General features: G+C 34.2%; 1 protein-coding gene across 46 annotated transcripts in view; it reads left to right on the top strand.

Moving 5' to 3' along the window:
* PTPRD (protein tyrosine phosphatase receptor type D) overlaps nucleotides 1-6,550 on the top strand; it is an 834,341-nt gene extending 827,791 nt beyond the window's left edge. For all 46 annotated transcript variants that reach the window (XM_019815913.3, XM_045043800.1, XM_045043802.1 and 43 more), the window contains 2 exons: nucleotides 1,181-1,316; nucleotides 2,835-6,550. In XM_019815913.3, the coding sequence (XP_019671472.2) occupies nucleotides 1,181-1,316; nucleotides 2,835-2,903 (205 nt within the window). In that variant the 3' untranslated portion in view covers nucleotides 2,904-6,550. The remainder of the gene's footprint in view (nucleotides 1-1,180; nucleotides 1,317-2,834) is intronic.
* The last annotated feature ends 5,908 nt before the right edge of the window (nucleotides 6,551-12,458 follow it).

Raw genomic sequence — 12,458 nt, 5'->3', positions numbered from 1 at the left:
GACCTTCAAGGTCATCTACTCTCTTAACAGAGAACCTTGACTATTCCTGGACATCTTCAGCCACTTAGTAAAGACTGCCCATGGATTTTAAAGCTGCACTTAACATTTCTGTTTGGGATCTTTAGAAAACCCAGTTTATAAAGGGACCCACTATTTATATATGCCTGTCAGCTACATCCCCAAGTAAATGAATCCATCCATTTTCTACAGCCTGTACCCAAGCGTTACACATGCCGTTTAATTAGGATCCAAAAATGTAGGGATTTTTCAGATTATTCACTCTTCTCCTCATTACCTAAACCTCCAGATGCTTTCCTACTTTTTAAGAGCACAAAAGCTATGAATTAATTTTCTTCTCTAGCTGCAGTGAACATTCTGGAATTATCTTAAAACAATAAAGGAAACAAAGTCAAAACATTGCTAATGTGGTAGAAAGAATCCTGGTGTTTTAGCTCCTGAACATCTAAAAGTAGTAGATAAACATATAGCTCATTTTTTTAAGGTAAGACCCCTTTGAGAATCTGTTAAAGTCCTAATTTTCAGCAGAGAGAACAAATATATATACATTTACACAATATGTACATATAAGACATTCACCAACCCTTCTAAAGAATAAATAAGAATCCTGTATCAAAAATCCCATAACAGAATCTGTTTTCTCAAATCAAAACTAATGTCTAAATTTGAAGAGTCTATAAGCCTTCTTATTTATTGACATGTCTAAATGATGAAACATCCTGCATAGATTGTAAGTGACTACAAGAAATAAATAAAATTGAAGTCTACCTTACCTTATCAAAATTATTTCACACTTTAAAAATATTAAGCAGGGAAGGTTTACAATTTCAGGATCTGCATGAAGAGTATTAACCTATATTTGACTTACCATTCCCTGCATCTATTTATTTCCCATATTTATGTTTCCTGCATCTTACCAAATCCCAGTTGAAAAGTCATTGTGTTAGTAGGACTTAATTACCCTACATTCATTCTCACATTTTACCATGACACATTTTCCTAAGAGTAGTCATTTTTTAATGCAACACCACATTTTCCTGAACATTGCTGTGGAAGAACCTGATGTCATATGGAAACAGGTGCACATATGTCTGCTTCCAAGCAAACGTGGTGAAGACTATGAGTGTCGCATCCAGTAACGCTGTCTTTGTCATTATGACAGTGCGGGCGTCGGAAGAACTGGAGTCTTCATAACACTAAGCATTGTTTTGGAAAGAATGAGATATGAAGGAGTTGTAGATATCTTCCAGACTGTCAAAATGTTAAGAACACAACGACCAGCCATGGTACAGACAGAGGTGAGAAAAATCTCCATGAGTTTGTCACATCTCAAGAACCAAGTAATAGGTTTTATTAGCCAGGACCTCATAGAATCCAGAGACTCTTGACACCAGAACAAGATACAGGAAAATATTGTAGGAAAAATCCAGTTGTTTAGTACTTTTGAACCTCATTCTTTCCCCTCTGTGTATGCCATTTTATATATTTGGATCCTGGAAAGGCCCTAGAGACATTAATACCCCATATTCTCTCCTAATAACTGATAATGAAATTCTTATTTTTTTTTAGAATAATATGAGTTTGTGATATAGCCAGTCTGGCATATTGACTGTTCATTTCTAATGACTGAGTGTTTCTGCTCCTCAAAAGGCCGCCAAATTATACAATTTATATGTATTCCTAAATTCATTACCCACAATATCTTCCAAATTGTGATTTCAAAATAGTACAAGCATTTGGCTTGCACTGCCCAAAGCATGATGTCGGCCTGACAAACTTAATGGGTGCTGGGGGTAGCAGAGGGAAATTGGACGTTTAAAAACCCTTTAACATTTAGCCAAGCAGCTTACTGTGACAACATAGGGAAGCAAATTCCATTTATTTTGCATTACCATTTTTATTATAAAAAAATGCACATTTAAGCAAAATAGAAACTATCTACTTTCAGCCCCATTGGCTGCTGAAAATAACTTTCTTTTATGGCAAAAATTCTACTTTTTCTCTCTCCAACAATGCCCCAACTTATTCCAATATGACAATGTTCTTTCCTGTCTGAAAAAGGACATGTTTCAAGTTACTTTATTTTAATGTAGGCCGTTCTAGAACAGATAACCAGCAATCACACTGAATTAGGCCAAATGACACGGGTGTTTTTTGATATAGGCAGCCAGTCTTGATGCCATTTTCAGGGGATGAAAAGCTTGAGACTCCAGAGCCCTCTGTAAATGGCTTTATGTATCTACTATTCCTCACCCTTACTTAAATAATAACATCAGAAATGATGGTGGGTAATTCTGATTGCAGGTACTAAGGTCTACTATCTGAAACGATTTTTTTTTATTCAAATTATTTTTTCAATAGCCCAGAAGATAAATGAATCCAGGTTTTCCTCAGGACAATGTGTGTCTGAATTAGCCTGTCTTTAATATGCAAACTGAGAATAAGTTATCACAAATAAGCAGATAGTTGTAAAAGACAGCAGTGATATGTTCACATGTTCGGTATTGGTAATTGTTTGGTACTGCTTGGAGAAATGCTCACACTGTCTGGAAGATAATATTCACTCTAGCCATTACAACTTAGGAATAAGGAGACTATTTTAGTCAAACTGATTGGTGAAGTGAACAGACACCCCATGAGGCTGATCATTCTTTGCTCACTAAAACGGATCGATCATTGGATTGAATTAAATTGATGAGAGTAGTGATTTTGCCCCCATCTAGTTGTAACTGTTTTTGGAATTTGATTTTCATCTTTCTATTAAAATGTACTCACAGCCACTTGTCCTGTTTCTTCCCATGCTTGGTCTCCTGCAGGACCAGTACCAGTTCTGCTACCGAGCCGCACTGGAGTACCTGGGCAGCTTTGATCACTATGCAACGTAGAAACCCCTGACCCCCTTTGGGTTCTTACTGCAGGCCCTTCAGTATCCACGGAGTCTCTTCTGAGCCATACAGGGCACTCGAGAAGTCCTTCTTAACTTCTAGCTAACTACCACTTAGTGGGACTATTACAAACAAAACAAAATAAAAACAAACTCTTCTGGGTGGACCAAGAATTCACAGTTTAATAATCTAACCTGAAAAATAATAAAGAGAATCCTGACTGATGAGGCATCTGAAGGATTTTATTTACAGATACCTCAAGGATTCAAAATAAAGGGAAGAAGAAATCACAGCAAAGAACCACCATCTTGTTCAGGATTGCTTGTTAGGTGTGAGGAGAAATTGCCAGAGTCCTACAGTTCAGTGCAAGATGTTTGCTGGTGTGGCTTCTCATAGGATAAAATGGACTCTGCTGCGACATCGCCCCTTCCCACCATGTTGCTCATAATAACATTTCAGGGGGAATGGGGGGAAATGTTTAAAAAGAAAGTCTTTGATTTAGTTTTTTAGTATTGTAAAGATACTGCTGACCTGTGCTTCATTTTTAACTGTGTAAACTTTTTTTTAACAAAATGTATCATTCGATAAAGTGAATTTTAAAAAAAGATACATAACTCTTCATTTTTTATTTCCAAATTGTAGGTTTTTTTTTAAGCTGTAGAACTGTTATCTGTAATATCTTGCTGTAGAAATATCAAATAATTTGAACATTTGCACATTTTTGTGCAATATTCTTAATCTACAGTATTGGTCTTGTCAGATTACTTTTACACTTCTGTTCAGTTTTGGTTGGTGAGAAAGTACCCATTCTCTTCAAACAGTAAAAGAGAACTTCATTTTGTTTTGTTTTATTTTTGGAATCAACAGGGAGGCGCAAAGTATAAAGTTGCTGCTAACATATATACATATATATCCATATTTTACAGGGGTGTCTATGTATATATAGACAGTGTGTCCACACAAAAAGATAGATATAGCTATCATTCAGTTCTTCCATGATTTTGTTTTGTTTTTTGTTTTGTTTTTTTTTTTTTGTTTTTTGGGTCTTTTTTAGGTAGAAAAGGTATTATAAACATCTTTTTCAATTTGTTATTAATTTTATGACATATGGGTATTTCTTAATATCATAAACTTTTAATTTTAAGGGAAATGAGGAATGCACATCAGTGATTGTCAAACCTCACCCCCTAATTTCCTACCCAGTCTCCCCCCACCCACCTACTCATATTCAGATATCCTTTGTTAGCCAGGCTTCCAACAAAGTCCAATATTTCTAACACTCTAGTGCAATAAAAAAATTATTAGCTATCTAAGAGGTGTGCATGTGGGAAAGGTCAGTGCATATCCCTTTAGGAGGGGAGAATGTTGTAATATATCAGCTATCAAGTTGTTTAAAAACAATGTATTCAATCGTATATTGTCTATAGTATGTGCTATGAAACTTGCATTTATGATATGTAACAGGGGCAAAGCCAAACTCATGTTACTCTATTCAGTCAGAAACATTTTGTGGCATACAGCACTCCTGGCAAGTGCTGTACTTTTCCTTTTGGTTTTAGTTATGCATTTAGAGTGCCTTATAATTGATGCCTATTTTAATAGCATTTCTTTTTAGCTTTTGGTTATTTTCATTAGTTGTTCATATATGTTACTCTTCCAATTAAAGCATTATCTGTTTACCACATGTACAAAAACTCTTTGAATAATATGCATTCCTAGTTTTCAACTAAGTCGGGGATGTTAGTGATTGTACCAGCCCAAAGCACTTGGATAATCAGGGCCCTTCCTTTCATGATTGCCAACATCAGGAAAAGCTACTTGTTTTATTTAGAATCCTTTCCAAATCTATTCTGTAACATTCAGTAACTACACCAAACTTATTTTAGTGATAAATATCATTGTCAACTTTGGAATATACTCACTAGTCCATTAGGATTTTTCTAAAAGGGGAAATTGAGCAACTGTTTATTTTCCAATATAATTCCAAATTTTCCAACAAAATTGCTATAGGAAGCCATGGATAATGGCATGAGTTTGCCGTATCTTATATGATTTTAAAGAACCCTCAAAATATCCAAGGAACTCCTAAAGAGTTTTGGTATAGATAGAATATTTTGGTTTAATTTTAACTTCATTGGTGTTCAGCATACAATGATTTTTGTTTTCCACATTTTACCATTACTAGTAGAATGAAATCCAAGAGACCAAACACTTGCAAGCATCTTATTTGAGCACTTTTGTATAAAAAAGAAAAAAAAAAAGGAAAAAAAAGAAAAAAATAATACTAAAAAAAAAAAAAAAGTATCTAGAAGGCTACCTCAGAATGAGACTCTCTAACCTACATCAGAACCAGAGAAGAATGTGCACTATGTGGATCTGTTGTTTTCTTTTACTTTGTATCTTTTGGAAATTTATCCAAGTGCCAGATTACTGAGTGCTGTGATTTTCATTTAGTGAAACAAAGGGGGTCAGACAGACTTGCAGACATGCCATGTTAGACATGTAGAATATGATGGTGTCTAACGCACAAAGACAACTGGCCAGTGAGCAGTTTCTCTCCCTGAAGTAAAAACTGTCCATTTGGCAAAGAGAAAGAGGAGAATAATCACAAGAAGAAAGTCAATGGGATGCATACCATACAAACAAGGCAGAGACTAGGTATCTTACTGTTTAGGCGCTGTTCAGAGAACTAACTCCCTTACTGTCATTGATGTGCATTCCACTCTGTGCAACCATTCTAGTTTGATTTTCCCAGGTAAACATCTTTATCTACCATAACCATAAACTTTCAAGTTTCCAATTATTTTCATCATCATAACCAGTACGGTGCTATTATTTACCTATGTACGTGTAGTTATGTATAATTTTGTAATTAGTTACAATGGTAAAAAAAATCAAAATATATAAAAAGTGATTTGTACAGAACTTTATTTTAGCTCTTTTTTAAAAATGATTTGCATGGTTAGACAACGGCGAGGACAGCCAGGGGAGGGAAGGGCCTCTAGGGAACTTTGCACTTTCTATACCTTTGTACTATGCACTGCCCTATTGATTCTACACCCAATAATGTTATTACTTGAACCCATCTGTAAGAAACTGCTTCAGAAATTCATTTGTGTGTATGTAAATAACACATCGATGCAGGAAGGGAAAAAATTCTTCAGTAAGGTAGAGATTTTTTTCTTTCCTGTTTATTTTTGGGTTTGCCTTGTTTTAGTCCCTCCTTTTTATTTTTAATTCCCTTTTCTTTTTCCTTTATGGGTTTTGATTTCCTTTGGGTTTATGGGTGCCCTGATACTCCAGCAGAGATCAGAAGGCTACAGATCCATCCTATCCATCTGTATGTGGCTTTGCCATTCAAGCTTGGAGTGTCTTTACAAAGATAAAAACAGTTGTGTTCTTTGCTCTCGTTTTGGATGCATAGACTGAAAAATTAAAAAAAAATAACTTGTAAAATGGCTTGTTAAAAAATACAATTACCTCTAATTAGTAGTACGCGTAAATGTTTTACAGAATGAAAGGCGTGCTTTTTATTTTCTTACTTCGTTACATTGGTGGCGAAAGAAGTCTGTATGAAAATCAGTTCTTTGCTGACACAAGTTCCATTTGTTACAAATGAATTCTAATAAAAATGTCAGTGTTATGCAGCCCTTGGCCTTTGCTTTTGTCCACTCAAGTGCTTTGGTTTTCAACTGAGTATATATATATCCCCTTTTCTCCTCTGGCTATCTGGTAAGTTCATTTGTACTAATAGTAATTCGGCTTACCAAGAAGCTGCTACCTACAGGTGCCTGCCTTGAGGTGAACACCTTTCACTGGTGAGCAAAGTGAGGCTTAGAAAAATAGTTTACTCAAGTTCATACAGGAAGAAGGAGGCCCTTTGTATCATTCAAAATAGAGCTCATGGGCAATCTTTAACTCTGTAGATGACCACTCTGTAAATTTAAGGATTTCAGCATATATTATCATCTTGAAACAACAGATATCTCTCACACATATAAAAGTAGCCCCATAATGTTAACTTCTTAAGCTTTTTGGAAAACTTCTTAATCTTCTTAACTTTTTAAGAAAATGGTTGGCCTGAATTGTTTTTTCAGTTATTCAATATTAAGGGTCAGAACTATTCTAGGCATTGAGATGCATATGGATATATAAGATGCTGCTGCTTGCGCAGAGACTACAGCCTAGGAAAGAAAGCTGGCATTAAAAAAATAATAAAAATACACTCTAACAAATGTTTTGAAGGAAAGTAGAGGATTCTTGAAGTTAGGACTTTGAATTGTTAGAGACAGGAAGTCTGATTCACCTTGGCTTACAAGGAAAGGAAAGTGTTGACACATGTACTAAAAGATTAGGAGTGCGCTCATAGGTAAAGAGTAGGAATACATTCCTAATCATTAGGCACAGCTGCATTTGGGGCTCAGGTGATGTCTCCCAGCCTGTTTTTGACTTTCTTACTGTCAGTTTTAAGCAAACTCTGTGTACCTGAAAGCTTGACCACAGGCGAGTAAGTGGAAGAATTTACTTTCCCAGTAACACATATAGAGGTTTTTGAATGGAATGGAGGCTTCTTGTCCCTCAGTGATGTGATTTGGGTTCAGTGATCATCTCAAGATGCAGTTATGGATAGAAGAGAATGTGCTCATTGAGTTGTCAAAGGAGGGTTTAAGGTGGCTGTCACCTTGCTACATGCAAATGAATATGGTAGGCCGACGGACTGCAAGTCAACCTGATGAGATAAGGTAAGGCAAAGCACAGGTATTTTTGGTATTATTAAAACTACTTGGTTGCCATGGAAATAGGGAATAAATCAATTATCCATATATTATTTTGGAAATTCTGATAGTGAATAGACAACTAGAGGCTTTTTTTTTCTCCTTCATTTTTTCTCTCCACCTAATTGGCTTTTAATTTGCAAGTTGATCACTCTTTGTGTAAGCACACAATCCTTGACCAGAAAACAAGACAAAAAGTTCAAGGTGAATCATATTTGTAATTTTAATCACTGTGATGCCTTATTTTAATCAGATGTCTGAATGGAATGCCAAAGAAGACAAAATAGCTAATTTCACATGTAAACACACATGGAGATATTATTAGTTAATAATAATTTACTAAAAAAAACATGGAGACAAATGAAAATGAACACATAATATCCAAAATCTTTGGGATGCAGCAAAAGCGGCTCTAACAGGGAAGTTTATAGCTATACAGGACTACCTCAAGAAGGTAGAAAAATCTGAAACAACTTAGACACAAAGGATGTAGAAAAAGAATAACAAAAAAAGCCCAAAGGCAGTAGAAGGAAGGAAATAAAGAGCAGAAATAAAAACTAGAGAGACAGAGACAGAGACAGAAAGAGAACAGATCTTTGAAAAGATAAAATTGATAAATTGTTAGCCAGACTCATCAATATAAAAAGGAGAACTCAAAATCAGAAATGAAGGAAGAGAAATAATAACTGACACACAGAAATACCAAGAATTATGAGACTATTATGTAAAATTGCTTGATAAACTGGGCAAGCTAGAAGATACGAATGAATTCCTAAAAATATATGAGCTCCCAAAACTGAATCAGGAAGAAATAGAAACTTTGAACAGAACAATTATTAGAAATGAAATTGAATCAGTGATCAAAAAAAAAAAAAAATTCCCACAAACAAAAGTCTAGGACTAGATGGCTTCACAGGTGAATTCTACCAAACATTTTAAGAATTAACACCTGCTTTTCTCAAACTTTTCCAAAAGATAATAAGGAAAGCTTCCAAACCCATTCTATGAGGCCAGCATTATCCCAATATCAAAACCAGATAAGTACACTATAAACAACGACAACACTATAGGCCAATATCTCTGATGAACATTGATGAAAAAATCCTTAACAAAATACTGGCAAACCGAACTCCTATACCACAAACGAATAGGGTTTATTCCACAGATGCAAGGGTGATTCAATATTTGCAAATTAATCAATGTGATAATTACATTAACAAGAGAAAGGATGAAAAACATACATTGTCTCATAGGTGGAGAAAAAAGCATTTGACAAAGTACAATATTCATTTATGATAAAAATCCTCAGCAAAGTAGATTTAGAAGGAACATACCTCAACATAACAAATGCTATACATGAAAAATCCACAGCTAACATCATAGTGGTAAAAAACTGAGAGCTTATCCCTTAAGATCAGGAACAAAAGAAGTATGTCCACTCTCACAACTTTCACTTAATATAGTATTGGAAGTCCTAGATGAAGCAATAAGACAAGAAAAAGAAAAGATATCCATATTGGTAAAGAAGAAGTGAACCTGTTACTACCTATAGGTAACATGATTCTATATATACCAAATCCCCAAACTCCCCAAAAACCTAGAACTGAAAAATGAATTCAGTAAAGTCACAGGATACAAAATTAATATACAGAAATGTGTTGTATTTCTATACATTAAGTAGTATAAAGTAGTATAAATTGTATAAAGTAACAAAGTAGTATAAAGAGAAATTAAGAAAACAATTATTTACAATTATACCAAAAAGAATAAAATACCTAGAAATAAAATTAACTATGGAAGTGAAAGTCCAAGCTCTGAAAACCATAAAACACTACTAAATTGAAGATGACACAAGAAAATGTAAAGATATTCCAAGCTCATGGATTGGAAGAACCAATATTGTTAAATGTCCATATACCCAAAGCAATCTACGGATTTAGTGCAATCCCTATCAACACACAAATTGCATTTTAAAAGAACTAGAACAATTTGTATAGAATCACAAAAGACCCCATGTAGCCAAAGCAAAGCTGTTGGTATCACAATTCCAAATTTTAAGATATACTACAAAGCTATAATAAAAACAATATAGTACTGACACAAAAATAGACACATAGATTATTGGAACAGAATAGAGATCCCTGAAATAAACCCACACTTATGTGGTCACTTAACCTATGACAAAGAAGACAAGAATATACAATGAGGATAAAACAGTATCTTTAATAAATGGTTCTGGGAAAACTATACAGCTACATGGAAAGGAATGAAACTGGGCCATGATTTTTACACCATATACAAAAATAAACTCAAAATGGATTAAAAACCTAAATGTGAGACCTGACACCATAAAACTCCTAGAAGAACACATAGGCAGTAATTTCTTTGACATCATCCATAGAAACATTTTCTAGACATATCACCTCATGCAAGGGTAATAAAAGCAAAAGTGACTAAGACTATACCATAATAAAAGTCTTTTGCACAGCAAAGAAAACAGAATGAAAAGGTAACCTACTGAATGGGAGAAGATATTTGCAATTGATTATCTGATAAAAGGTTAATATCCAAAATATATAAAGAACTTTCACAACTAAACAAAAAAAAACCCAAATAAAAATGGGCCAACGAACTTAATAGACCTTTTTCATTTCATTTTTTTAGACATTTTCCAAAGAAGACATAGAGATAGAGAACAAATACATGAAAATACGCTCAACATCATTCATCATCAGGGACATGCATATTGAAACCACAATGAGATATCATTTAACACCTGTCATAAGAGAATCAAAAAGACAAGAAATATCAAGTATAAGTGAGGATGTGGAGAAAAAGGAACACTCATGCACTGTTGGTGGGAATGCAAATAGATACAGCCACTGTGGAAAACAGTATAGAGTTCCCTCAAAAAATTAAAAATAGAAATACCATATTATCTAATAATTCCACTACTGAGCTTTTACCCTAAGAAAACAAAAACACTAATTCAAAAAAATATATATGCACCCATACGTTTATTACAGCATTATTTATTAATAGCCAAGATATGGAAGTGTCCATCCAAGTGTCCATCCATAGATGAATGGATGTTTGTGTGTGTGCGAGACAGAGAGAGAGAAAGAGAGAGAGTGACTGTGATGGGATACTACTCAGCCAAAGAAAAGAATGAGATCTTGCCATTTGCAACAACATCGATGGGCCTAGAAGGTATAATTCTAAGTGAAATAAGTCAGTCAAAAATAAATACCACATGATTTCACTCATGTGTGGCATTTAAGAAATAAATGAAGAAAAAAAGAGACAAAAAGACTCTTAAATACCAAGAACAAACTGGCGGTTGCCAGAAGGTAGGTGGGGAGAATGGGTGATATAGAAAAAGTAGATTATGAGGTACAAACTTCCACTTACAGAATAAACAAGTCATGGAGATGAAAAGTAGGGAATATGGAATATAGTCAAGGTGACTGTAACAACATTGTTTTGTGACAGATGGTGACTACACTTAATGCAATGAGCACTGATAGAATTATTGAATCATGTTGTATACTTGAAACTAATATAACATTGTATGTTAATCATACTTCAGTTCAAAAAAACTAAGAACTAAACACTAAAAAAAATGAAATGCTCTATTAACAAATGGCCAAAAGGATCTGAATAGTCATCTCACCCAAGAAGATATACAGATGGCAAACAAGCCTGTGAAAATATGGTCAATGTCATTTGTTATTATGAATTGTAAATACCAGTGCATACCTCTTAGAATGGCAAAACTTCAAAACACTAAAAACACCAAATGCTAGTCAGGAAGTGGAGAAACATGAACACTCATTCATTGCTTATGAGAATGCAAAGAAATACCGCTTCATTGGAGGACATTTTGGCAGTTTCTTACAGAGCTAAACCCATTCGTACCATACAATCCAGCAATCACTTTCCTTGATAATTACCCAAAAGAGCTGAGAGATTATGTCCACACAAAAAAAAAACTGTACAGCGATGTTTATAGCAGCTTTACTCATATTTGCCAGATCCTGAAGGTACTCAAGATGCATTTCAGCAGATGAATATACAAAGAAACATTGATACAAGCAGACAATGACTTATCATTTGGTGCTTTAAAAAAAAGGTTTTTTTTCTTTACTTTTCTGTAAAGTTATGGAAAGTTATGGAGGAGACCTAAATACCTACTGTTAAGTGATGGAATCAAATCTGGAGAAAGTACATACTGCATGATTTCAATTATATGACATTCTGGAAAAATCAAAACTATAAAGAGAATAAAAACATCAATAGTTTTGTGAGGGAGGGGAATGAGTAAATAAAATTCAGGGGATTTTTAGGGCACTGAAGTTATTCTATATCATGTTATACTGGTAGATACATGTCATACATTTGTCAAAACCCACAGAATGTACTATGCAGAGTGAACCCTACTGTAAACTACTGACTTTGGGTAACTTTGGTGTTAATGTAAGTTCATCGATTTTAGGATATGTAATATTCTGATGTGAGATGTTTATAGTAGGTGAAATTATGCTTTTGGGGACAGGGGCTTTATGGGAATTCTCTGTACTCTATTAAATGTTGCTGTCAACCTAAAATTACTCAAAAATTCAAAGTCTATTTTTAAAAAGAAAAAAAATTAATAACTTCCTAATAATTACTTTAGGGATCTTTTACTTAATAATATGCTTAAACTTCATAACTTAAGAGAATTTCAATAAACTAAAATATAACTGTAAAAATATAAATCTGAAAAGTATTTACCTTTGCT

The sequence above is a fragment of the Felis catus genome, chromosome D4, assembly GCF_018350175.1.
Source record: "Felis catus isolate Fca126 chromosome D4, F.catus_Fca126_mat1.0, whole genome shotgun sequence".
Classification (NCBI taxonomy): domain Eukaryota; kingdom Metazoa; phylum Chordata; class Mammalia; order Carnivora; family Felidae; genus Felis; species Felis catus.
This window is presented reverse-complemented; position numbering and strand designations above follow the sequence as displayed.